The sequence below is a fragment of the Thermobia domestica genome, chromosome 18 (assembly GCF_964235325.1).
Source record: "Thermobia domestica chromosome 18, izTheDome1.hap1.1, whole genome shotgun sequence".
Classification (NCBI taxonomy): domain Eukaryota; kingdom Metazoa; phylum Arthropoda; class Insecta; order Zygentoma; family Lepismatidae; genus Thermobia; species Thermobia domestica.
The window spans coordinates 58,822,644-58,850,589 of record NC_137471.1 but is presented as its reverse complement, the minus strand read 5'-3'; the positions used below and the strand labels follow the sequence as shown (position 1 = coordinate 58,850,589).

The window sequence follows — 27,946 nt, the reverse complement described above, 5'->3', positions numbered from 1 at the left end:
TTCATTTATGTAATTTCGATTACTACATTTTTAATAACCGGGAGAATTGCGGGATATTTTAAAAACAAAAATCCCTATTCAGGTTATTATTTCAAGGCTAAAACAACTGAAGTAGAAGCACAGAAGTTTAAGACGTCACGAAGCAAGGAAATGACAAATGAGGTGACTCAAGCGGTTGTGTTGTGATATAGATGGAAGTGGCTAATGAATGTGGTTTGTGAGGAAATTAATTGAAATTGGAGTTTATTCTAAAATGTTAATGGTTAGAATATTTCTTTGAACATAATTATAATCGGTAACACATTTGGTAATATAGCAAATTTTGCATTAGTACCGTTAAATTGGCACACAATTTTTCGACGTAGGTTCACCAAGGCGTTACGGCGTGTTTTGAATTTGTTTTTGTGTGATAGTGTTACTAGAATAATTAAATAAGATGAAACTGTATGTAGCAAAAACAATCACATCACTATTTCATATGTAGCAAAATTGATTGCTTAAGAGTGTAGTGATATGTCCAGTGTTTGAAAATGGTACAGATTAAGTTTAAAGACACATGTGTGCTCAATATACGAATTTGTAAACAATGCCTAATTGGTTTCTCTTGTACTAGTAATGGAATGTCTCTCTGTGTCAGTTCATGACAAGCTTTAGTATTAATACAGTAGTCTTAACAGTTGAAATTAATCCTTTTTTATTACTTCTATAATAATATGTTATCGATATAACGACTGAAAAAAAGGAAAAAGCAAATAGAATAAGAAAAAAGACACGAATCAATCTAAAAATAAGAGGGCAAATTATATACGGTACCAAAACAAAAGTCAACACAAATCAAAATGGAAGTGAAAAAGTAACGAATTACAATAGGGACTCATACTTTGATATTTACATGATGAATATGAAATATAATGTTGATCTATCAGCGTGTAGATATTTTACTGCCTTAAAATGCCTTGTACTGCTCTTCTTTCGTAAGCAGGAGTTACATTATTAGATCCAGATTCCAGATTGACTTTAGGAGGACTGAGTATAAAAATAGTGTGTGGCTATATGACATAAAAACTAAAGTGAATAAAACGTGAACATTCTTAAGAAAACAAATCAATTTAGGCCTATGCTAGGTGGCCACTACAAATCACGAATGCTATTTAACAATATGGTCAAGGGCCCGTACGAAAGTGCGTCCGCAGAGAGCAGGTTCGTGAACGACGTTGCTCATACATATAAACGAGGATAGTTGGAAGGTACACTATCTTTCTTTAACATCCTTGGTTACTAATACAATCTTATTGTGAAATCAGGTAACATATTTCTTTACAATTTATGTTCCTCTATTAGCACCGCGTCGTGATCTTAACTGACAGATGCCTGGTTTGTTATTGTAACTAGTGTAAGGAAGTTTTATTCTTGTAATTTGTAAGTAAAAGTGTAAATGAAGGCAGGAGAAGCATACGGATAATCGCAAATGAATAGATGGCATTACTCGAGCAGATGGTTCAACCAAACTTAACATTCTTCTTAACATTTTCAGTTAGGTTAGAGCTTTGTATTTCTTTTAGCAGACCATGCATTAAATGAGGAGTTCCATTACTACTTGCAGATTGACTTCAGGAGTGTTCAGTATGACTACAAAGCATAAAATCTTGTATACGTATGGCATAAAAAGTAGTGCATGAAACACGAACCAGCTTGTGGTAGGTGGCCACTAAAAAGCACGAATACTATCTAGTCGACTCAGGGCAGGGAAACAACAAGGGGCCGGCGGTAGCGAGGGGCTGCGTCCATAGGGAGCAGGCGCATCAGCGACGGGGGGTATACGCATAAACGAGGATAGTGTAAGGGCACATTTATACGTACAGTGCCTTCACTATTGTTCATAATTCATTCCAATATGCTGTACACGGGCAGTAATTACTTTTATTTACACTCTCGTTCCTTCACGACAAATGTTTCACATCGTATTTTAGCTATAAATTTTCAATTTGGTAGAACCGTCTGCTCGAGTGAGTCCAAATAGATTCATTTACGAGTATACGCATCGTCAGTGAACTGTTCTCCTCTCCTTAGTGGTTTAGATACCGTTCTCACTTTAATGACCACCTAGCACAAGTTGTTTAGTGTGGTTTTCAGTGTCCTCGTTTATGTGCATACCTTTGTCGCTGACGCGCCGGCTTCTTACAGATGCACGCCTGAGCTCCTGCCCTGAGTTGTTTGGATGCCATGCTCGCTTGTAGTGGTCACTTGGCACAAGTTGGTTACTGTTTTTTATTTATTTATTTTTTTCTGGTACAATTTTAATGACAGGTACAAGCACTATATTTATAGCCTACCCCTATTGCATGAATTCTCCTAAAGTGTATTTACATTGAGGAATGCAACTCCATTCATAAGAACTGAATGTTGAAAGAATAAGGAATAAATTTAATAATGATAAAATAAATAAATAAATAAATATGTAATGAATGCGTGTATTGTTAGAGGTTTGCGTGGATGGAGATATCCGCACCAATATAAATTTTTGCGGATGTATTTTTAGTTTCTTTGCTGGTGGCGGATAAAACTTCCGATACGTGTGAAAAGATCAGATTGTCATTGCCATTCTAAACACTATTAATTATTAACGTCGTACATTAGTATGTTTACCTTTTTGGAGCCAATAACTGCTAGAGGAAGCTACTATTTTACTAAATTTTCTTTGCTCTCAAAGCCCTGTAATGTATGAAGTGGTAATATGATTAGGCCTATATAGTGTGTGAGTTTGGGTAGCTTACTGTTATTTCTGAAAGACCTTTTATCTTTGTTTCACTTTTATGTTCTAAACAAGAACCCCGTATATCTTGTAAGTAATAAGATTAGAAAGTTTAGACTCCCAAAGTATACTATGCATACGTGTCGGAAGTCTTGTAGAACAGCTATGTCAATCCATCTGTCAACAGGTGTCAAAGAAAGAAAAAAAACGGTAGGAGGTATCGAGGTACGATTTTTTTATCAATTAATTCATCGCCCTAAGAATAGATTCAGTCTCTTTCGTTACGTTTATCGCGCATAGTAATACAGGATTCATAACGTCGTCTCATGCTGGTAATAAGTGTTTGTACCAGCTCATTTGATATCTTGGTCCATTGTTGACGAAGAGCCAGGTGAACATCTTGGAGAGTTCGTGGAGGGGGTACAAGGCTTGCAATGCGTCGTTCTAGAGCATCTCACGTGTGTTTGATCCGGTTAAGTTCCGGGGACCTCGATAGCCACTCCATTCGTTAAATACGGTGTTGTTCCCAGTACTGATCGACCAATTGCGCTCTATGGGGACGAGCGTTATTATCCTGTAGAATGAACCTCTGACCTCTAGCATATGCGAAGGATACAACGTGACGATCCACATCATCCCTATAGGCTGAGCTGTCATTGTGCCACACGGTAGAACATACAAATCAGTACTTCCTCCAAGCGAGATGCCACCTCACACAAGCAAACCTGCACAACCATATCTGTTCCTTTCAAAAATATTGGATGGATGTTAACGGATCCCTGTTTCTCCACAGACCAATCTGCGTCGAGAATCATTGTCCAGAGAAAATCTAGACTCATCAGTAAGGAAAACTGACTGTCATTTCCCCTGGGTCCAATTCACATGCGCTCTTGCTCAATTTAATCACTGCTTCTTGTGACACCGCGTAGGGGGTACAAACACATACAACCCAGCTTCGTGAAGTCACCTACGTACTGTACTCGTTGATAGAGAACGTCCGATGGCAGCAACAGCCTCCACACGCACTTGAGTTGCTGTTGCAAATCTGCTTCTTCGATTTTTCAAACAGATATATCGATCACTCCTGTCCGATGTCACACGCGGTTGACCGCCACTAACTTCTCGAGGCATTTTGCGTTCTCTGAAACTTGCTCCACAATCTGCTGACCACTGCTCGATCGACATTGAGCCACCGGGCCACGTCGGCCTGACGCTGCCCTGCTTCCAATCTACTGATGGCACGTCAACGTAATTCATCCCGCAAATGATTCTCGTTGCCATATTCGTCTGTTTCACTCCACTAGACTTAACTCTGCATTCTACACGACTGTCAGCCAACAATTCCGTGAGCTCATGTAGTCCTCGCCCGTGCCTAGTACTTTACGAAGTTGTGTGAGGGCAGCATAATCGCGAGTTCTTCCGCACAATCACTCCCCATTATTCGTCAATGTTCGTTGTATTATGACATCCATTTTCTCTGCATTTCACCCCCGTCATTTCTTTTTTATCCCACCTTTTACCTGTGTTGGTTATTTTATGACACCCAGTGTGTATTGTATGTAATACTCGAAGTTTGTTTCGCTGTCACGAAGATAACTTTTTAGTATTTTTTTTATTATTATTTATATTTATTTTCAACAAAAGAGACACTGACCAAAGCTTAAAACTTTACTTTATTTTAAATTATAATTTGTAACTGTTTCGGATATCTAGCATATCCTTCTTCAGACACGATCGAAATTAATGAAAATACAGACATATATATAAATGTTGTTATCTATATATATAAATTTATATATATGTCTGTATTTTCATTAATTTCGATCGTGTCTGAAGAAGGATATGCTAGATATCCGAAACAGTTACAAATTATAATTTAAAATAAAGTAAAGTTTTAAGCTTTGGTCAGTGTCTCTTTTGTTAAAACAATTAATCCAAAGCCATGAATAGTCTTACTATTTATTTTCAGTTTGAGTTTTATGTCTTGTACAATAGTGAGGTTATGAAGAATGGACCTACTATTAACGTGGGCTCCGAACTACGACCGGGAGTTGAGCTCAATGCAGTTGGCGGGTACACATCCACGATGCAAGATCATCCCTGATATTCTAGGCCGTCTCCACCACACTATTTCGACTCCAAGAGAGTTAACCAAACCTGAAAACTCGATTTAAAAGAAAAAGAAAGAAAGAAAAAAGAAAAGTTGCGCAATGAAAATAAAATAAATGAACACACGAGATATCTGAATTAAGAATTTTGAAAAATTGTTCGGTTTTACCTATTCTCGACGTTACGCTAAGAAAGGAAACTAACTTCCCTATAGTAGCAGTAGCACTCATGAAATTGTAACTGTAAGATTGTATATATTATGCAGTGGCCTGCTCCTCGTTACATTGCACCATTGTACACATCTACCTCTTATTCTCAATAAAATCAAATAAAGGAAACTTATCTAGGAAAACTAGATTCTAAGGTAGAATTTCAACTGTTTAAAGAAAATAAAGTAAAGTATGTAAACCATCTGTCGATTTATTCGTAAATAATTCTATGGACTATACCAATTGACAACCTTAAAAGGAAAGGAAACGATCTGATAGTTCCCGGATCTAGTATTCTTCAAGTAGGGGCCGCGGTGGCTCAGTGGTAGAGGGTTCACCTCTGGTGCTTGGGGTCCCGGGTTCGATCCCAGCCCCCGCCAAGTGAACTTTGTGGTGGACAAACACCGTGTGCGTGGGTTTTCTCGGGGTTCTCCCGTTTCCTCCCACTTTCTTCATTCCACCATTCATCACTCATCATCACCGTCTCCTTTAGCCTAACCGCCATAACCGTGGGACGTAAAACTCAACGATTTCATTTCATTTTTTATTCTTCAAGTAACAGTTTAAGTTGTATCGCAAGCTTGCAAGAGGTAAACAGCAGTTTCACGTAACAGTAAATACAGCAATTACAGCTGTGAAGTGTAATCATGTCATTCTGTCAGATAGAAACCCTTCTACCGTTTGACAGTCTTAGCACTTCACAAGTAAATTATTTTCTACACAAAATATCTTCGGTTTTTATGTAGAGGAAATCTTACACACATACAGCAGTGTTTTGTTACTGAACCTTTTAAAACCTATCATCTCAGTTTAACTGCAAGTTTACTGCCCTTTCAGCAACTAGCCTCCATAATGTTAGATTACATGCCCTTTGCTAGTTTATATTTATATGAAGCACATGTGTTATACCGTTCTTTGTGTGTAAATAAATATATTTGCTTTCAATGTTTTAAACGGTCTAATGTTTGCGAGGGAAGGAATGCCATGGAAAATTTCTCTTCTTTTTTTCTTTCGATAAAGATGCTAGTTATGCTCCTTCGGCCCAATCAGTGACTCACAAGTAATCTGATAAGGTATTAACTATAACACATTAATTATTTCATTTATTTCACGCAACGTCTACTATCGTAAAATATAATTACTTTACCTTAGAGTTGTGTGCTCTTTTGCTTTTCGGACTCAGTTGTGCTTCGAAGACTTAACAAAAGAAGATGGATTAAAATAAAAGTAGGAGATTCGTACGCGCATGGTATTTGAAACTGCTTTATCCCGAAGAAATTCGCAACAGTTTCACAAATGAAAATTAAAAGTCCAAATGAAGTGCGAATACACGCAACTCTAAGATAAAATAATTTTCGTCAAAATTAATATATCCAGAAGCGGTATCTTCCTTTATTTTTTTAATTTCCATTATTATTTTAATGTTGAGATGTATGCTGTTGAAGTGACTTCAAAATTCAATTAATTCATCCCTTTCATGTGTCCAAGCTATGATTGTATCATTTACATATGGAAACCAATATTTTGGATTCAGCTTAGCTGTTTCTAAGGCCTTTCTTTCCAACAGTCCTATAGAAATTGGCTATAACTGATGATAAAGGTGATAACATAGCTACACCATTTAGCTTCCTCTTTTAACTTCCAATATTTTCTTCTGTTTTCAAGTCATCAATCAGTTATGTTCTTCGTATACCTCGCTTTCCTTCCATCTTTCCTTCTATGGCGGTATGAAGAAGACAATTTCTTCGCAAGATATGTCCATCGCAGTTTGCCTTTCTACGAAGGATGATGGCTAGAAGGGTTATCTACTCTTAAAAATGACTGCCACACATTAAGAAGGTCAAAATATTTGTAAAAGATTTCTTACCTTAAATCACCCAGGAAATTGTGTTGTGTCCGTTTTGGCCTTTTCAGTACAGATACTTTCCGAAAACTTAACAGTTGTTTGTTGAACTACATCCCGTTAGTTGTCTTTTGAATATAATTATTTTAATTCCAGTAGTATTTCATAAAATTACCCTTGTGTACTTGACGTGTTCAGATCGTCCCCATTCGTTTTCCTTTAGACTCAAGAGAAAATTTACCCTAACTGTATTCATAAATAACACTCCAAACAAACAAAACATGTGTGGTGACGCATTGTTGCCATCACTAAACGTACATTAAAAATGGATGCATTTTGTTAATATGTATCAATAATAACAATAGTATCACTAACAAAAAAAAAAAAAAAAAAAAAAAAACACTTAAGTAGTCCTTTTGAAGTAATCCAACATATTAAGTATGGAACTATAAAGTTCAAATACTGTGTTGACTAAGTTTGTACAAGAGGATTTAAAAAAAAAAACAACAAAAAAACTTAACAGCACTTGCTTTTCCGACAGGTCAACCGCAGGACCACCCTCAACTAGGACTTGTTTTTGAAATATTCCTCACGTGTAGCAAAGAAACATGTGGGTTACTTCAATGGTGTTCTTCCTTTGACGCTGCTTGAGGATGATGTGGCCGCGCCGACTTTAACTATATGCTCCTCTTTGTATTTGTACTTCAAAACAAAATAATCAGGTCATGTCGCTGGTAGTTCATTTGATAAAAAGAATCTCCCAGGACGCAGAAGACTGAGATTCGAATCTCTGCCAGTTCAGCGTCTAGACTTTTCTGTTTAACTGCGTAGTTGAATACAGGGTGGCTCATAATTATTTATATGCTGTTTCAAAGATCGTGATGAAGAAACTAGCAACATAAACACATTATTGTCATACCTTTCTTTGCAAAAATGTTAATCTCTGTTCTCCATGGCGTGGTCCACCAATGTACTATCTAAATCAATACATGCCTGGAGACAAAGAACAACGTTGTCACAAACAGCTTGACAGATCCGTAGTGGTATCGTGTGGAATTGCGTCCCGTAGTTCGGCCAAATTGCGTATGTGATGTTGATACACTTTGGCCTGTAAAACATTGCATAAGAAAAAAGTCACGTAGTATCAGAACGGGAAATCGATCTGGTCATTACACAGACCCACGTCGACCAATCCAACGGTTCGGGAATGTTTCGTTCAGCCACTCCTACACTGGTGTTGTAGCATAGTGTGGCGGTGCTTCATCTTATGTCATCCCCACTCTCCGACTACACAGTATTGCCATATCGAAACTTTTTGTCCAGATTTACAAATACAGTAGGACGTTGATAATCCGAACGTCAAAAATCCGAACGCGGTCCCTAGAAGCTTTTTACATTTTGTCTTAGCGCTAGTGATAAACAAACAATAGGGTTGTCCGTCGGCGTTATGTGAATTCAGTGTTTTTACAAAAACTCATTCATATGTAATTGTTTTTCATACATATTTTTATTTTCCCTTAGACCTATACAAGTTAAGTTTTAAATGTGAGTTACTAAAACAGTGTAATTTAGTGTATGAGCAGGTTCTTCACAAACATTAAATGTAACTAGCCTTACGTACGGTATTGTAATTACTCTATGTATTATATAACAATTGCATCGATAAAAGAGCATGTCGTACAGTATCTTTAAGCCTAAATGGCATTTTCTTGGTCATTTTCAAAATCCGAACTGTTTGAAACTCCGAACTACCTGTGGTCCCAATTAGTTTGGATTTTCGACTTCCTACTGTACTATAATCAACCAACCATCATATACACAATTATGGGCCATCCTATTGAGAATCATATTCTTCATACCATGGAATTACTAGTATTTTATTTTTCGGCTTAATGCCTTACATTCACATCATCCCATACAAAATGTTTATGCACTTTTTTTTTTGATATTTTAGGTAATGGAAATCTAAGTGCTGAACAGCGAAATGTTACCGGGAATTGGCGTCTTTGGGACTGGTAACGTGGTGAAGGTGATAGTTCCTTTCCTTCGAGCAAAGGGATTTAAAATCGAAGCCATCTGGGGACGAACTTTAAATGCTGCCGAGGAAGTGGCGAAGGAGTTAGAAATACCATTTTATACAAACAAAATTGACGATGTTCTTTTAAGGAAAGACGTTGACCTTATATTTATTATCTGTTCGCCTAGTCTTCACGCACAGATTGCTGTCAAAGCGTTAGGCATTGGGAAGCATGTTCTTTGTGATAAGCCTGCCGGGTTATGCCAAAGTGAATCTCTCAAAATGGTGCATGCTTCTCAGTACTACCCATCGCTAATTTCCATTTTAAATCATAGTCTCCGATTTTTGCCAGCGTTTATGCAAATGCGACGTGCCATTCAAGATGGATATGTAGGTGAAATAACTGTTTGTGATGTTCGAGTGCAGATGGGGAGTCTCATAGATGAGACATACAATTGGTTGTGCGATGACACAATGGGAGGAGGTGTATTGACTTTGATAGGCAGTCATATTATTGATATAATTACATATCTGACGAATCAAAAAGCAGTGAAGGTTCATGGAGTTATCAGGACTTTCACGAGGACAACTGATCAAATCAAAGGCATTCGGCAGATATCGAGTGCCGATTTTGCCAGCTTTCAAATGGAATTAAGTGATGGTGCTTTAGTGACCACAACATTGAATAATCATCTTCCAGGTTCGTTTACCCAAGAAGTTCTTGTTTGCGGCACGAAAGGGCATCTCATAGTGCGAGGAGGAGATTTACACGGCCGTAAAAGCAACTCAGTGAAAGAGGAAGTGATCTATTTGGATATTGAAGATCTGCAACAAATACCTCCCAGCTCCAACGGAAGCATTCCACCAACTAATGTGCTTCCACGTCCTTATATGAAAGGCTTGTTTAAAATGATCGGTGCCCTTAAAGAGGCGTTTCAATGTGTTGAAGACAAAAAGGGTTGGATAAAAGAACCAGTGGCCTTAGCTGCAACGTTTGAAGATGGCCAGTATGTTCAGGCAGTGATTGATGCTTTGAAGAAGTCGAGTAGGAACAGAGAATGGGTAAAGGTGAATATTATGACCGAAGAGCCTGATCCTAACCCTTTGCTCAGTGCAGCTGTTCGTAGAAGCGCAATATCCATGTGACATACTAGCTACAATTATTAACAACTTTCATAGATTCTTTACTGATGATCCAGGTAATATCATTCATTTCTGATGTACCTTTAAAAAAAAAAAAAAAAAAACACGTAATATATGGTTCAAGTCTTGTGACATTTTTGTAGCATAGAAATTACGTGGAAAAAACTGGCAGTATGATAGTGCCATAACTGGAACTAAGCCAGAAAAAAAGTCCTAAATGTGTATGAGTGATTTTCGTCCCATGATAAAAATAAATTTTAAATTACATTTATCCCTTAAAATTCGCTATTGTTATTTATTGATGGATTTTTTAAAGTTTAAATAACAACAGCCATCATTAACAGTCCTAACTGGCTAGCGTGCGTGCTTCCTGTACTTTTGATCCTGAGTTCCATCCCAGGAAACATAAGTGAATCGAATTCAATGTTTCTCGAAAGCGAATGTTAACTTCAGACAAAACAAATGTGCTACCACTTTTTAAATACGAAATTAGACCTTAAGTTTAACGCGTAACCCAAACCGGCATTAGGTGCCACGAGGAATCAAACTCGATCTTCGTCCTGAAAGAAAATAACGCTACAAGGAGCTCCGTGAATTCTCATTTACTTGTTTGTTGGTATATAAATTAGTGTATCTGTTTTTCTATGCTTCATGTGCAGGTATATGGAGATAAGTAAAATAACAAAAACTTCGTAACTCCTAAATTAAAGCTACAATAGCAATGTATTCAGTATTCATACAGTTTTCTTTCTTTTCTTTTTAATTCATTTTACGAAAAGTTGAAGTATAACAGATATAAAGAAACATTATATAATTCGTAAAGTAGCTGTGCTCATTCCAGCTAATCGCCTTTTGCATATTATAAGGAGCAATTCTACCTTTTGTAAAGAAAAAAAAAAATATTAAACTTTTCCTGGATCATCGGTAAAAGAGTGTAAACAAGTATCTTATCTAATTGCTGAAGTTGCACGTATTTACATTAGTCACTGTTCAAAATGATTTGTACATATACGTACATAGGTATACTACAAGTAGGGTGCTTTTAACACAAAGAAAGTATGATTGCAAACTGTAGATGAAAATTTCTGTAATTAACTGTCAACAGAGAATATTGCACGAAGTACACGAACCACTAATATGCGCTTACTTTTTATTATTTTTTTATTGGAAGCTTTATGTAACTGAACAAACAACTATACAGTAAGTCAATTATATTATTATCTTCTAAGGAATATGTCCTGCGAACTAAAACGACAGGGAAAATGAAATAAGACACTTGCAATATTGTATAGAAACCAAAGTCAAGATTTTGACGGTATTTAAGGGGCCGCAGTGGCTTAGTGGTTGAGCGTTCACCTTTGGTGCATGGGGTTCTGGATTCTATCCCTGGTCGCGCTAAGTGAGCTTTGTGGTGGACAAACACCGTGGAACTGGGCATTTGTCATCTTCCACATACTCCTTGCTAGCATTGAATCTCTTATGCCATTCAAAAAAACAAGTAAGCGAGAAACACAGTTGTTCCAATAAACTTTTTTTCAGCATAAATGTTTCCGTTGGAGCTTTCCGTACACGCACAGAATTTGATATTTACTGTTTGTTCCATTGTTGAAACAGTGACGAGGTATCACAATACCAGTCTATACTTAGCTGTGTCGTGCGCCATAGCGGCGACGAGCGGAGCTGGAAATATCTTCATCTGTTCTCAAGGTGTCACGTAAGATTCACCAATATGAAAGACTTTGCACAAAAAAGGTCAGTCTTGTTTCTTAATTGCCACATTGTGTATATCAAGGAAAGCGTTTCTTTAACCTTTTTTAATGCGTATGACTAAAGAAGATAAACCTAATTCTTTGAATATGTTCGCTGGAGTGAATTATTCTGGGAAAAAGCTAAGTACGTAAATTTTAAACTGTAAGTAACATTCGTTGAGTTGAATTGATTTTTGTGTCGAGTTGAATTGAGTTTTGTATCTTCATACAACATTCAAGTTGTCAGTATCGTTGACTCCGAATCACAACTAGGGTTGAATGCGGTGCAGTTGGCACCATTATACAGGGTGGCCCAACAGTAGGTATACATCCTTCATGGATCAATTTATTAAATTGAAGGAATTTATTTGCTTCATTCTATTCCGAACTTACGGCATAAATGAAAAGCAATTAAGAACAAATAATGAAGAAACTAAATTAATACCTGTATCGAAAATAATAAGTAAATGATATAAAATGCCATGAGCCGATCGGTACGGGACTGTATATCTACTTTTGGACCACCCTGTGAAGGTACACAGACCATTATGCATGATCAACTCTCACAGTATAGTATAGGCTCTTCCCCACCAGATTATCTTGCACCCCAAAAAAACTGAATTACAGAACCGTGCCTCCGGCCCTGTATTATGATTTATCTTTTTCTTCCAAAATTTCTTGCTCCCGTTGTGGATAGGCTGCTAATCAGTGGTACTTCATCATATTTCCGATCTAAATGTCAGTAACGGAATTTATTTTACATATTTTCGATCTAAATATCAGTAACAGTATTTATTTTTCCAAGTTCAGTCACACAAATTGAATCAGCTACAATTTTGTTTAACTGACCATGTGACGTGACAGATGATGCTGACATAATTCGGTCAGCTTCCATTTTTTACTCTGTACTGCTACATATTGCGATGTCTGTCTATGAAATAGCTTTGGTTTTATACAATGTTAAGTGTCACATCATTTGTAACCCTATGAAAGATCTGAGGCACATAATTGTCAATATGTGTGATAATATCAGTTTGTGTTTGTAGTTTTATATTGTAGTTTTTTTTTTTTTTCGCGGAAGCATAGTACACAATTCATTTATACACAAAAGAATTATCACTTCGTTTATCATAGTTTTACTTCAGTATTTATTTATATTTATTAGATTCTGTAACCAATTGATGTGTATATGTTGGTAGAAATCAAAATAATGTAGATACTGTGTGGTTCGATTTGTTTTGTAAACTATGTTGGACGAATTCGTTGGGTGGTGGTGCAGTAATTGGAAGTAATCTACACCGTTTGGGGTTTCGTTGTCAGTTTAAAAAAAGAAAGTGTGGAAAAAAGAAGCTGTTGAAATAAGTAGCATGTGCATGTCGTTGAACTGAGTAATTATGTTGTAATGAATTGCATTTATACTGGAAGCAGTTGCTTATTAAAACAATTTTGCATTTATTTTATTACTTGTAATATGAACATTATTGGACTGATAAGCAATCAGGGCTGATACAAAGGAAGATTCTTCTTGTCACTGATTCCAGTTGAATTACAACAAGGGTTTTCGAGCTCTTTCCGTGACAAAGTTACAGTATGTTTTAGTTAGCATGACAGAGGTGAAGACGTTAGTTTAAGCTGCGCTATAATATTTTTTACCAAATGTGGAAGTTTTTTTTTCTTTCTTCTTCCATTGTCAACAAAATGGGAAATGTGTACTTGTGTAGCGGTAGTGATATGATCAAAACAGAAGTAAATTTATTTTTGCTAAATATAATTCAGAAGTGTCAGAAACTTTTTTCCCCTTATTTTCGCGAAATAGAGTGAGATTTCAGTTTCAGCTTAGTCCCTATATACAGGGAGCATTTTACGCAGTACTGTGTAGTCATTTATCTTGTACCTCACTTCCCTTGATACGAAACAACCATTTGCGTAAATTAAGATTAGGTAGTCTCCATTTTAGAAGAGGAATGCAGAAATTTGTCATTATTATCAATGAGAGTTAGTAGTACATGGAGTATTGCACCTGAAGTATTTCTTGTGATTTTTTCAAGACAAATTAATAGTGACACTTTACTCATTAAATGACACACTGATCTATGAAATTAATAAAATCGGTAGTAGGTTTGGAGAAAGCCGTAATTTTCGATGTTGATTCATCAGTAAACTATAATGCGTCCAGCATAAATGAAGCTTCGGATATTATGTGAACTTAAGCGCGTATTATACTTCTCTTTGAGTATAAAAATTACACATTTTCCGTGCTAGTCCAAAATAACCTACTTGCTTCATTTATACTTGATTGGGTGACCCCACGTAGCGTAGTCGCCAATGCTCTCGCCTTTGGTGCGAGCAGTCCCGGCTTCGATTTCCTATGGGGAGACTCAGTCAGAAAGGTATAACAGCTTGTTCAAGCCACTCAACCTGAGTGAGGTTTTTCCTAGGTTTTCCTCATTTAACCAGGCAAATGCTGGGATGGTATCTAACATACAGATCCCAACCCGGTTTCTTCTCTCCACGGATAGTGTGTTCGCTGAAGGACGTCATCCCTCCTACGTGACGGGCTTAAGGCCACAAATGCTGTGCTGGTAATGCCCAGAAATATCTATAAATATAGTTGAATAATCTTTGATATTCAAACTGATGCTGTGAGGAGAGTTTACTAACAAATGTTAGAGCAACCTTGATTATGACTTGTATTAATAAACTCATTTGAATTCACAGATACTGATTGCATATTCCCCTTACTTGAGGAAATATGAAGGAGATAACTTAAAGAATTCAAATTGGTGATGCTACGCAGGGAGCAAATATCACTACTATTACACAACCTTCAGAATCTCAGTTATATTGTCGGGGGGCCCGGTGGCTCAGTGGTAGAGCGTTCACCTCCGGTGCTTGGGGTCCCTGGTTCGATCCCAGCTCGCGCCGTGTGAACTTTGTGGTGGACAAACACCGTGCTCGTGGGTTTTCTCGGGATTCTCCCGTTTCCTCCCACTTTCTTCATTCCACCATTTCACTCATCTCTCATCATCACTGTCTCTTTTAGCCTAACCGGCATAACCGTGGGACGTAAAACTTAAAGATTTCATTTCAGTTATATTGTCCTCCGCTACATTATCAGAATCTCTATCTCGGTCTAACTTCGAAACATAAAGAAAGGTTTAGGAATAAGGTTGTTTATGGGTTTCAAATTGATATGAAAAAAATTATTAATAAAACCAAAATGCGAATTAATTTTCAATGTATTTCTTGAGTGTATTCAAGACTGTAATTAAAGTCCATTGTTCCTAGGATGCAAAGATTGAAAGAAATATTTTTAAAATTTTGTCTTTGAAATCATCGATAATGATGTCCCATGACTTGCTCAATTGACGTGCCTTTCAGAGTGTGATTTGTGTTGGATCGTGAAACTACAAAAGTTCGAATTCGATTTGTTTGTCAATACGAAAATTTAAACGTAATAGAAATTTTTCAAATTAATTTCTTTGGAAACATCTTAAAACATCTACAGAAACTGAGCAAAATGCCTTTCTGACAGGAGCGGCTTTAGGATTTTGAGTAGGCCTGGTCCCTCGCTTATGGGTACATATACATATTTGATTGATTAATGACAGTAGGAAAATATTTTTACAATAATGCGTGATGCTGTTTGTTAAATAATTATCTACCGTTAATAGTGAAAAATATATTTATTGTATCTTTCAGCGTTCATATATTTTTCAAAATTTTTGGGTAGGCCCATGCCTACCCGCTAAAGCTTTCTAAATGATAGTTAAAGGCTTTTTCTGAAGGGTTAATCGAGGTTTCCGGGTGTTTTTTCTGTTTGTTTGTACATAAACGCGAAGAATCTTCCTTTGTATTTAATGTTCTGGCCTATTGTTCTGCAAAGCTTTTTTTATATATGTAAAAACATACATATTTGATTAACTTACATAACATTGTAGACTTAATCATGTTACTCTTGCCGTTAGAGAAAATAACTTTCTGATGTTAATGTGATAAAGAATTCCTTATAGGTATAGCTGTTGCTTGTAACTTTTTGCTAAGTGATACTTGCACGTTAAAAAATTACTGTAGATACCTAATGTACTCGAATACTAATATTACTAGTAAGTATTCAGGGAAAAGTGCAGTAATTTTGTGGGTGTTTAATAGCTCAGCTACATACGTAACAAGAAGACATAACTGGGAATCTAGTTGCATTGCCAACTGACAAAGTTAATATTTAAGTTAAATTGCAGCTGCATTGTTGTTATGGAGTGAGAAAGTTTCTCATATTATATTGTATAAACTGTATAACATTTTATGCTTAAGAATAGGTTGTGAAAAGTACACTAGAAGCGGGAGATAATATAAGAACATATGAATGAAGTTCCTCCTTTTTCCGTTCTCTAGTAGACGAAACATGATATTCAAAGGATAATTTTTGTTGAAGGTATTGACTTTTAGGCAGAAATCTGAATGGTAACTGCAACAGAAACCACAGACAACATTCGGAACTCGTGGCTGGAAGAGAAAGGGCTGCTATGTAGATACAGCGAGAAAATGATGGGAGTCTTGTCAGTGAGATAAGTAATATTTGTCGGGGATATGACTGGATAGTATTTATTTAACAAGAATATTATGTAAGAGTAAATCAAATTCTTTGTGAAAGGTAGAATATCCGATTCCACTTTTCATGATAGGTTGTGAAATCATATTTGCCCCGTAGGAAATGTATAAAAGAAAATTCGGTTTTAAGTTATTCTTTTCTTGGTAATTATATATTCCAGCATGGAGTTAGATGTAAAAAATAAAGTTCGTAATAGAATTATTTATGTGTATACGGTACATCTTTAGGCGATTATTCTATATTTTTAAAAGCATATTTGAGCAGAAATATGTTTGCATTGAACGACATGTCAAAAATATGGCTCCAATTTTGATCTCGTGGAACACTGGCCTTTATAAAAGAACAAATAAGTCATAATAATAAGTTAAAATGTTGCTTGATTTATGTTACCCATGTCTATCCACATATTCGCTTCATGGAAATTTTTAGAATTATATTGAAAAGAAACAGAGTTAGACCTTGCATCATGGCTAAAATAGGCCGATAATTCTATTGTAAAATCAATAATTGTTGAGTTAAACCAGTAAGTTTGAATGAAAAGTATAAATGATAGTTGCTAATGTAGATGGTCTCAATTATTTTTGGGGCTAAATATTTTGATGTATACATGGATTTGGGCTCGTAAAATTGCTTTCCGCATAAAAATACCGTAATTCATGTAAATTTTACAAATTGTGTGCTAAGAGTATTATTTTAATTAACCTAATAATCAAAATTAGATTGAAGTAAGAGCGTTTGGCTATATTTTCAGTATGGAAATTTTAAATGTCATTGAAAATAAGTTCTGTTGATTAAAAAATATATATACATGGTAATGGATTTACAACAAATTCTGGAAATGATGAGATCGCTCAATCTTCGTAGTTTGTACTTTTTTTTCTTGAAGTTGTTTATTTTTTCTTTTATATTTCAGGTAACATATTCCAAATGGTAATCATTGCATCCAAAATCAGTGTTTAGGAAGGACAGATTTCTTATACTGCACACTTGTTCTTTTTTGTATTATTAGAATTTGATTTGTAGGATCACTTTTTTTCTTTCTTTCTTTTTCTTTTTTTTTTCGGTCTGCAAGAAAAGCAGTTTCTGTACAGTGGAAGTTTTTTGTGTACAGTCTTTAAAATTTGAAGCGCAGAGTTATTATTAGAAATGATAGACAGGCCAAAACAACTTTTTTTTTTTTTTTTTTGTTTTGTTTGTTGTCTTATTTTGGTTTTGTTTAGTGTTATTTCTTCGGTGTTCCATTGGTGTTTAACATTACTGAGGTCAAATTAATATCATTGCAATGAGAGATTCAAAGAATAATTATGGATGGGGAAACGGATATACAGGGTGTTACAAAATTTGCCACAAGATTTTGGGAGTAGATTCCTTACATCAAAATAAGGAAAAAGAAGTTCATATGGACCTGTGGTCGGAAGTACATAGTTTAGTAGTTATAGGGTGCCGAGAACCTAAAAAAATGAACTTTAAAGGTCCATAGTTCTACTGCTGTGGGACCGATCGTGGTCGGGTCAAGATATCACTGAGGAACTAGTATGTGAACTATCCAAATACACCTACCTCTCTAAAAAATTAGTGTGTAGGTACTGGAGTATTCTTAAACATGCATATTTGGATAGTTCACATACCAGTTCCTCAATGATGTCTATGACCCGACTACGATAGGTCCCACAGTAGTGGAGCTATGAACGTCTAAAGTTTAGTGATTTCACGTTTTTAGCACCCTATAACCCCGAAACTATCCACTTTTGAGTACAGGTTCAAATAAGTTTTTTTTTTTTTTTCCTTATTATTTTTATGAGGGAAGTGTTCTCAAAATATTGTGGTACATTTTTTGTAATACCCTATATACTGTCAATGTTTGTACAAAGTACTTTTTCATTTTAAGTTTAAAAAAAATGCTATTCAAAATCATTAATATTACTTCTTAGCGTAAAATATCATAATAAAGGCTACTTTCCATTAAAAATGTTAATTGAATTAAAACTTGACAATTTACTATTCAGTCAGATTGAGATTGCTTGTTTTTGATTTAATTACAAAATTCTTATTAAGCAAAAAAAAAAAAAGTTTAAACAAATTATTACTGACTTTATTGTTAAAGAATTATATTGAATTTATGAATTTAGGTGCAGCATTACAAGAGTTCCCTTCTTCCTATGAAAGAAAATAATATATATACAAAAATATGGGTCACTTGTTAAGTGGATAGACTGAGAACGATCATAAGAACGATCTTACATTGGAAATATTTTGGAGAAAGAAAAAACGTTATTTATCTTGCGTACATTATCCAGGAAGTTAACTTCTATCGATAAGAGTACTTCACATAGCTTGGTAAATTTGCATCCTAACGGAGAAAAGAATACTCTTACAGGAAGATACGTTTATTATTGTATAAATTTTAATTTTTATGGATATTCTAGATTAAAGGATACTTTAAAAGAAAAAAGTTCTAACTTATTAGGAAAACTGTTCTCAAAATTGATGCGAAAGTGTAGAAGCAGTGTCGTTGTATGTAACTGTGTGTTGATGCTCCGCATGTTCAAAAATATTTTTAGGAGCTTTCCATATCTTACGAAGATATTTGTACTAGATGTTGTTTGGGTAAACCAGGTTACATACGTTTTATCTTGAATGATGGAAAATAAATATAGTGCTTGCGTTGTAGTAGGGAGACCAGGATTTGATAGTTCGTTCCGCGTTCTCAAATGAGTACAGTGATTGTACCTTCTTTGTTCAGTGCCAGCTTCCTTCCTCATTCCTGCCACTTGAACAAGGCAATAAAGAAAGAATGGCACAGGCCTGGTATTCCAGAAATATGCATCTCAAGTGTAATTCAGCAAACATTTGTATCGAAAGTTATGATCTGCTGGTATCTATGCGTACAAAGATACAGTTAATTAACGATGAACATATAGAAAATAACTCCTTGAGAGACATGTGTAACATACCTTAACCCTTTGAAGCACAAAGTTGTATATCACAAGCTATCACCAAAACCATGCTCAAAAACACAAAACTGGTAGAGTGCAGCACTGTTTACAAGCGGGGTATGGTTTCGTTATGAAATGCCTGAAGTTACAAATACTATGTGTGTGACCGTTAGGAGGAGACAGACAATTCTTTTTTTAAAAAAAAAAAAAAAACATACAGCACAGAAATAATCCATTCCAGCAAAATAAAAAAAACTATCACTTATTACTGGCAATAAACATGCTTTTTAGCGCCATAAAATGTGTTTCTCGGAAACCATCCATGAAAATGTACGCTCAAGCACACTATTTTGTTCACCTCGACGTTTGTTATCGTTAGATAAGAATATAGTTAAACATATTAAGTTTGAAAGTTAATCATAATTGTAAGCTATATCATTAACTATACTATATACTATCATTTGCTAGTACTATTATGTCAATCTTAATAAGAGATATCTCAGTTTCATCTCAATACAGTGTCAATCAAAAGGTGAAGACCATGAAAACAAAATGTGAAATAAAACCTGTATATTTAGAGGTCTGCGCGGATGCAAAATATCGCATCCGCAGCATCTCTATCCGCATCCGCAGATAATGAGGTAGCAAATACCAGTACATACAACTTACATATTCTATAATAGTCATGATTTCGAAAATAGTTTTAAACACATTTTAAATAGCTATCTCTTGTAGTTTTCTGAATCAAACGAAACAATACATTATATCAGCTTCCTCGTGATCAAATACCAACTACGCTAAATAAAATGCAATATAAACCGGGTAAATACAAATTAGAAATTAATGAACGATCTATGTACTTACCCAAGGTCTTCAAATGCAGATATCGGACCAAAATAATGTCACGTAGGTGATATCCCCTCTATCAAGTAATTTTAGAACACGTCACTAAGTTTTTAAACTTCGTCATTACGCACAAAAAAGAAGCATTTGTTCAAAACACAAAGGCGAAATAGAAATAATCGTTATTAAGAAATAAAAATTAATCTCAGTACCGCAAACACATTCACATATCCCGAACTGACACTAGCACCAGCAATTGTACTAAACTCTCTCTCTCTCTCTCTCTCTATATATATATATATATATATATATATATATATATATAAAGTGACGAAACTATAGCACGGCCAACAAGAGATGGTCTCTGACGTTTCTTACCACATGCGGTGGGACATTGCAGCCCCTACTTTGATACCAGTGTTACCAACCACGATCACTCTGTCTTATACTATTAATTAAATTGCCACTACAATTGCACCGAAAAAAACCTTGAGACGCGAGTAGTGGCAATGTCACTGCGAGCTGTCAGAGACGTTCTCTTACTGGACGCACTATAACAACGCAATACAATCTGCATGCGTCACGACTACGCTTTTACTGAAACTAGAAGTGAAAATAACTTCGAACAGAAATAGGAAGTCTATGCCTTTAATTTCGGGAAGAGACAATAGAGGAAGTTTTAAAATTTACTGCTTTTCTTTGCAGCCCCCACTCATTGTTAGACACACACAGGGTCGGAGAAACAACGCATTGGTTGTTCCTTCTTTCTTTACCAAAGGCCCAGAACATACATATATACATATGCACATACACACAAGAAGAGAGAGAGAAACAATTGCTGTTATAAAACTCCAATCCATCGGAATGTTCATTGAGGTCCGTGGCACCTCTCCGAAGAGAGAAATCTGTGGGGTCGCAAATGTGCATTCAGTATGTGCTGACTTCAAAGGAAACAGTAAAGAAGATTTTTTAAGAGGGAGAAAGATGAGCGTACTTTTTTAGATTTTAACTTCTGAATGATGTGATTTTTTTTTTACTATTTCGGTGACCTACGCGCTTCTCCATTTTGTCACAAAAGGCAAAAATAATTTTGCTGACCAGTTTTTCAGTTTATGGAAGGGGATGTGGTGTGTTGAACTAAGGTTCCTGCTGGTTCCTGACTTCTTAGGCTAGAAAAACTTTATTTGAAGATATTTCTTCGTCTTCAAGGCCAATAGTCTGAAAATTTTCAGCTTTATCAAAGGGGCTTCTTCTTCTTCTTTTTTTTTTCAGTAAATAGCGGTACTTGAGGAGTAGCGAAGGGGCCTGTCGTTTCGTTCTGTTTAGGTCAGAGATGTAATTCACCTACAAAACAGCAATAAAAGGACAAATCTCTTGTATCATTTCTTCTTCTTTTGCTGTCACTGAGGTTCAAACACACACACATTTTGATTTTAGTTATTTTTCAACCGGTTTTAAAACTTTTGATTCAAAACAAACGTTTCTTAGTGCTCTTTCCACCATCATTACAAATTTCATAGCTTTTCTTTTTAGGTAGGAAAAATATGTAGAAAACCATATCCGCAACTTTATCCGCTATCCGCACAGAAAAGAAATATATATCCGCAAATACTCATTTTGATGCGGATATCCGCATCCGCGCAGACCTCTATGTATATTAATGTTTCCATAGCTACAGTTTGCAACACAATGCATTCAGTGTGTCTTCAGTATCTTCTAGTTCCTCCACGGGCTTTCAACCATTCTTTCACACACGGTTAGGCATACTTTCAACCTACTTTTTAAAGTCTTGCGTTGCAATGTCATTCCACACCTCTGCTTTTCTTTGCATTAAATCCCTCCTGTTTGCTGGTTGGTAGGCTGTTACTCTTGCTCCAATCGTGTTCCAGAGATTTTCAATCGGATTCAAGTCCAGACTTGTAATCGCTATGGTAACAGAGGGATTAGAGGGATTTCATTGTCATCTAAGTACTTCCTTGTTCGTCCAGATTTGTGATATGTGTATTGCTCTGCTGAAAGACAAAGCAATCATTCTGCAATTTCTAGGCACAAGGAAGCATATTTTCTTTCGTTGTAAAAATGTATTCAGTGGAATTCATGGAATCTTATATAAATTGTAGTAAAATAACAACTTTTCGTGTGATGCAGCCCTACAAAATTACTGCATTAGCCTCTCCTTGGACACGCAATCTATCGATGGCGTCTTCCTCACCCATACGTGCCCACTATCTACCATTCCACGTCTTCAAAAATTGATTTTTTTTTCCCATTGTCACAGAAGAACACAAACACACAATGCTCCTATCACCTTCCACTGAATTGTGCTCTGTATTAATACACGTACACCAGATGTTGCCACTAGTGCATGAGCGAACTTAAGGGACTGTGAAACTCCTGCAGTATATTGGATAAATTGTAAACTTAATGCTGAACATGGGGGCGCGGTGGCTCAGTGGTAGAGCGTTCACCTCCGGTCCCTGCTTCGATCCCAGCTCGCGCCGTGTGGACTTTGTGGTGGATAAACACCGTGCTCGTGAGTTCTCCCGTTTCCCCCCACTTTCTTCATTCCACTATTTCACTCCTCTCTCATCATCACCGTCTCCTTTAGCCTAGTCGGCATAACTGTGGACGTAAAACTTAAAGATTTCATTTTCATTTTTAATGCTGAACATGCATATCTACAATCTCCCATAAAATTCTCGAGAAATTCCCATCAAAAATATAAGCCGAAAAAAGTATTTCCAACATTAGGAAAAAATGTGACCGTGATCTTAAACTTTTGATTGACACTGTGTGTGGCATAGGTATCGTATGTGATCATTTCTTATGTTAAAAGAAAAAGATTTTTTCGACTTTCTCGAAAGCTACGTGTATCAACCCGTATCATTTTGTTCAGTTCGACGAAATCGATCGATTGGTATGTCTCATCTTTGGACAATTTTCTGTTTCATTAGACACTAACGATATTGTAGAAAAATACGGCGATCTCATAATGAAACTCGTGTGCTCCAAAGGGTAAGATAATGACTAATGTGAAAATCTTCCATTTCATTCTGTTTCGTAACTGTCCTCCTTATTACGATAAAAAAACAAATGTTCAACGTGTAAGTATTATGCAATTAAGTAAATAGATTAATTTTGTATTATGCAGACAAGATTGCTGCTATTTAGCTAACAATGGAGGCAGAATACAAGAAATGATTTTGATAATGAAATGAATGAACCTTTATACAGGGTGTATCAAAAGTCCGGAACGATAGGCCAACTCCGTTATGAGCAAACATACGAAAAAATAGAAAGCGAGGAAAGTTTTTGGAAATAGTTGGTTTTCATTCTAAAATTATGGAAATTTTCCAGTCGGACCATCCATTTGTGCTTCACACTGGTAATGCGTTCTATGTTAAATTAAAAAGTAACGTTACCAGTTCAGTAGGTTGTTCGAAGGGACTTAAGGCTACACAAAAATGGCAAGGTGAATGTACACATTGTTGTGTAAGGAAACCTAAAACTCAAGTTCGTTTCTTAACAATGTAGTATTGTTGATATGATGACGGCCGAAGGACAGCCTGCTGAACTGGCAAGTTGCTTTATTATTTAACAGGTGCCTTAACTAGTGTGGAGCCCAAAACGGCTGGTGTGATTGGAAAAATTCCACCATTTTACATTGAAAACCACCTATTTTTGTTAATTCATAACGGAGTTGGCCTATGGACCCAGACTTTTGATAAACTCTGTATAATAGTCAACAATATATTTGTATTGAAAAACAAGTTGTGTTTTTATTATTATAGAAAAAGACACTATCGTTTTAAATGTTATTAGTGTTTTACATTTTGTGTAGAGTCAATTAATACAGGAAAGTGTGCATTTAGATAGACTTTTTGTATAATGTGTACAATGTAATACAAAATCAATTTAAAAAAAAAAAATAATAATTTCAGCAATGATACAAAATATCTACGATGTTAGTAGTTGTGAGAGTTATTTCTTTGTGGTTGTGATAATTCTTAGATGCTTGATGGTTTCCTGTTAATGTTTGTCTACCTTTTTTATAAATTTATAGAAGAAAAATATCGATCATTTATATCTATAAAAACTTGGGTGGTTTAATAACTAACGTAATTTCTCATTGTGTAAATTTCAACTTATGTGTATGAACAGTATTTTGATGCAGAATCTTTTTTCGTTTAGTCTCCATAATTGTTTAAATACTCGTTCCAGCTGTACACCAAGGCATCTATGTTAGAGAAGTCAGAGTGAAGCTTGCTTGTTTGTTGGAAGTTTTATATTCTTTTTCAGCAGCGAGGCTGTATGAGACCTAGGCCTACAATATAAGGTGGAATCCGAACCATTGTAATATGTTTAATACTTTTCCACCGGGAATCGAACACTACACCAAAGGCATGCACACTAGACAGCAACAAACCATCGGGAGTGTCTGAAGCTGCGATGCGCTCGTTGGTTCTTAGTTGGCTTTCAGTACAGTGCCTCTCCATTTGTTCGTACGGATAAAAATCATAGGTGACGGGCACGGTTTTAGGGAGGATGGTTAGTACTTCCCATAGATTGCGCTGTAACATATTTAGATGTACTGTTAGTTGAATGTGGCCTAGTATTGTCGAGTTCTATGCATCAAACTCACCACACCTGTTTCCGTGACATAGCATTAACAACGGATCCTTAACGAATTGGCTATGAATTCAACCCTTTAAACCCAAAAGCCTGATCACAGAACGTACTCGAACGATTGATCGTATTTCTTTAAGCGACCCTTACAACTAATGTGGGGAGAATGACTGCAATAATGTACCATTTAATGAAAAAAAAAAAAAAAAATGCATGTAGTTCCGGGTTCAAAGGCTCGGTCAAAATTCCAACTACTGGTTTGGATCATACTCAAGTAACCTCGATGCTGAAAAGGAACGTTACATTCCAATTAATAATATTAATTGTGTTTGTTACTGAAGTATTGAACCGCCCACATACATTTTCTAAACAATATGCTTTAAATAATGTTGTGAAATTTACCTATATTGTTTGGCCTCGAATAAAATGCTCACCTTTCAGATAACAAGTGAAATTTAAACATATTACTTCCTCAAAAAAGTGCCATTTTGCACTTTTGCGTATTTTGTAAAATAGACGTTCTAAAAAGAACTTTTAGGTCACCTTCTTGTATTTCTTAAAAATAAAATGCAATAAATTTTAGCCTCTTAGTTAGTACAACTAAAATTATTACTTGTTAAGAGTTCATAAGAACTGCAGTAGATATGAATCAGTTTAGGGTTCCTAACTTTGAAAAATAAAATTACCAGCAACCGCTCACAATCCACAGAACAGATAAATAATAATATTTTAAACATTGAAGTGTATATATATATAATACTGCTGTTTGTGGTCAAATCAAGAAAGCAAAATGGTTTGATCACTCTGGAGCGGTTTTAGTGTTTTATTGAAAAAAAAAGTGCAGTAGAGACCCGAAAACGTGGCCTAATGTGTACCGAAGGGTAGCCGAATTTGTGAAAATGCCGGATTATCGGAAATGGGGTTAAAAAAGAATAAGTACAAGTGTTTCCTCAGAAAATACAGTACTATACTGCGACCGTACTATTGGGTGCTTAAAAATACAGGAGAATAAACTGTCCAATTGCCCTTAAACAAAGGAAAAGTACGTACTTTATGAAGGCATAGAGCCTTTACTATACATGAATATGTAATTTACAGTAATTTACCTGGTAAGACAGACGTCAGCAAAATCTCGGCTATGATCTTGAACGGATCTGTGTGCGTGTTTTTCATTCACCATCATCCTCCTGTCAGGGTGTGACCGAGTTACCCGGACTGCTGGGTTATCGAGTGCCAAGTTTTAGGAACTCTATTACAAAACTTAATACGTAAATAATTTCGGGTCCTCGTTTAGGTTGCTTTCTTTGTGAAGTAGTTACTCAGTTGCAATAAATATTATATCATGTTTCTTTATTTTTGTGATCTCCGTATCGTTTAATATATGTATTTGAAATTGCTTGCGTAGTGCTAACTTAAAATATTCTTAAGCAAAAATAAACGAAAAAGTTGTATTACATGAAATTATACGTAATTATTTACACCAGTATTTTTGTAACGAGTTAAAGAAAGTAAAAATTAATGATCTCTATATTGCTTTTTTTTTTTTTTAAATACAATTTCTGCTGCACTTCTATCGAAAGTATACTTGTTTCTGAAATTAAAGTAACAAATTGCACATAATTTTAGAATGTTTTCCGTTTATAATGTGTATATAATTTATAAAAGAAATGTAACATTCCTGTAGGAAAAGAAAAATGTATCAAAGCAATTCTTCCATTTATTGTATATGTCTGACTAAAAGCTTTAAAATGTTTATAGTTATGTGCTAACATCAAAGAAAAAAGTACTCTAGTTATAGTCTTTTTGTACAGACTGTTAAAGAAAAAGAATAGAAATATTTAGAAAATAGGAAAAGATTAGAATACTGTAGTTGTGTTATGTTGTGACGTTTATATTAGATTGTGAGACAACTTACGACATGTTTCAGTGTTGTGATACCTCTGCAAAGAAGTAATAAAATTTCCAAATCCTGACTCGTATATTCCTTATTATTATTGGGTATGATGAAGTCGTAGAAGATAAATTACATAGTACGAGGGGCATCTAAAAAGTTATCTACCTTGACAGGAAGGGAGGGGTGGCGCACACCAAGGAACCCTAATGTGGCCGTAAGCATGTTTTTTTTTTTTTTTTTTTTTTTTTTTTTTTTTTTTTTTTTTTTTTTTTACGCAGCGAACAATGGATTTGCAGAAATTGGAGCTCAATCATTCTATCGTATTATCTACAGTGTGAACATGTCCCCTAGTGACTATTTCCTCTTCCGAGACTTGAAGAAATACCTGCGGGGACAACGAAGTCTTAACAGGCTGTTTCCCAGTGGTTTGCAGACCATGATAGACTATTCTTTCTGTGGGATTTCTTCACTGCCCACAGTGTGTGTGTTTCCAAGACCTCCATGGAAACTACATCGAAAAACAATGATGACAGGTGAGCCTATCTGCATTCCTTCCTGTCTAGATAGATAACTTACTGGACGCCCCTCATAAGTTATTTATTACTTACTTTCGGCGTAGGTTCATATCTCTAATTTCGGAAGCTTAATCAAATTAATTATTAAAAATCCACCCATCAATTCTAGCATGCTACAGAAAGTTGGTGGGTTTATATCCCACCGACTTAGTAATACTATTGTTGCCTGTGTAGTTGTGCCTGAATTCATGAAACCGACGTCGTGAAGAATATGTCGTCTCAGCTTGCAGATGCTGGAGTGCCGTATGTATAGTGAACCGTTATTGAGAAATAACTCTCTCTCTCTCTTCGTACAACCCGATAATGACATTGTTGGGAAATGGTTTATCCATCGGAGCGACCACAGCCAGGCCAACAAAATTAAGAGCCCATGTAGAAACATTCAACGACAGAAGGTGTTCGAGATTACTAGCGAAAGTGTCACCGTAAGTGCTTCATGGAATTCGTCGACTGGCAGCCAGGAGTATCTACCACCCCAATGTGACATGGTCCAGAGATTAAATTTGGCACATTCTACTGTCAGCCGCGTCATTGGCCTCTATATGCGATGTTTACTTACTGAAAGTAAGACGAATAGTGCGAAAGACTTGGGAGGCATCAAAATGAAAGACTGTTATCGCATTAAATGAGGCATACTTTATC

The 27,946-nt window shown here is 35.8% G+C and overlaps 1 protein-coding gene across 5 annotated transcripts; it reads left to right on the top strand.

Annotated features, from left to right (window-relative positions):
• The first annotated feature begins 106 nt into the window (after positions 1 to 106).
• On the top strand, positions 107 to 26,811 carry LOC145674994 (glucose-fructose oxidoreductase domain-containing protein 1). 5 transcript variants are annotated; one of them, XR_014129095.1, is made up of 3 exons: positions 111 to 262; positions 8,868 to 10,129; positions 17,344 to 26,811. XR_014129095.1 is itself a non-coding variant. In XM_081745340.1 (3 exons), the coding sequence occupies exons 2-3, from the start codon at positions 8,898 to 8,900 to the stop codon at positions 17,362 to 17,364; spliced, it is 1,122 nt and encodes a 373-aa protein (XP_081601466.1). In that variant the 5' UTR covers positions 111 to 262; positions 8,868 to 8,897; the 3' UTR covers positions 17,365 to 26,811. The 5 variants fall into 5 exon arrangements, 4 of the variants coding, with proteins under 4 accessions (XP_081601465.1, XP_081601466.1, XP_081601463.1 ...); XM_081745340.1 differs by having other exon boundaries at positions 8,868 to 9,998; XM_081745339.1 differs by lacking the exon at positions 17,344 to 26,811 and having other exon boundaries at positions 107 to 162; positions 8,868 to 12,729.
• Positions 26,812 to 27,946: the final 1,135 nt, after the last annotated feature.

Bases quoted from the DNA above. Each gene is read 5' to 3' on its own strand.
- LOC145674994 (XM_081745339.1), top strand. From the start codon at position 8,898: ATGTTACCGGGAATTGGCGTCTTTGGGACTGGTAACGTGGTGAAGGTG.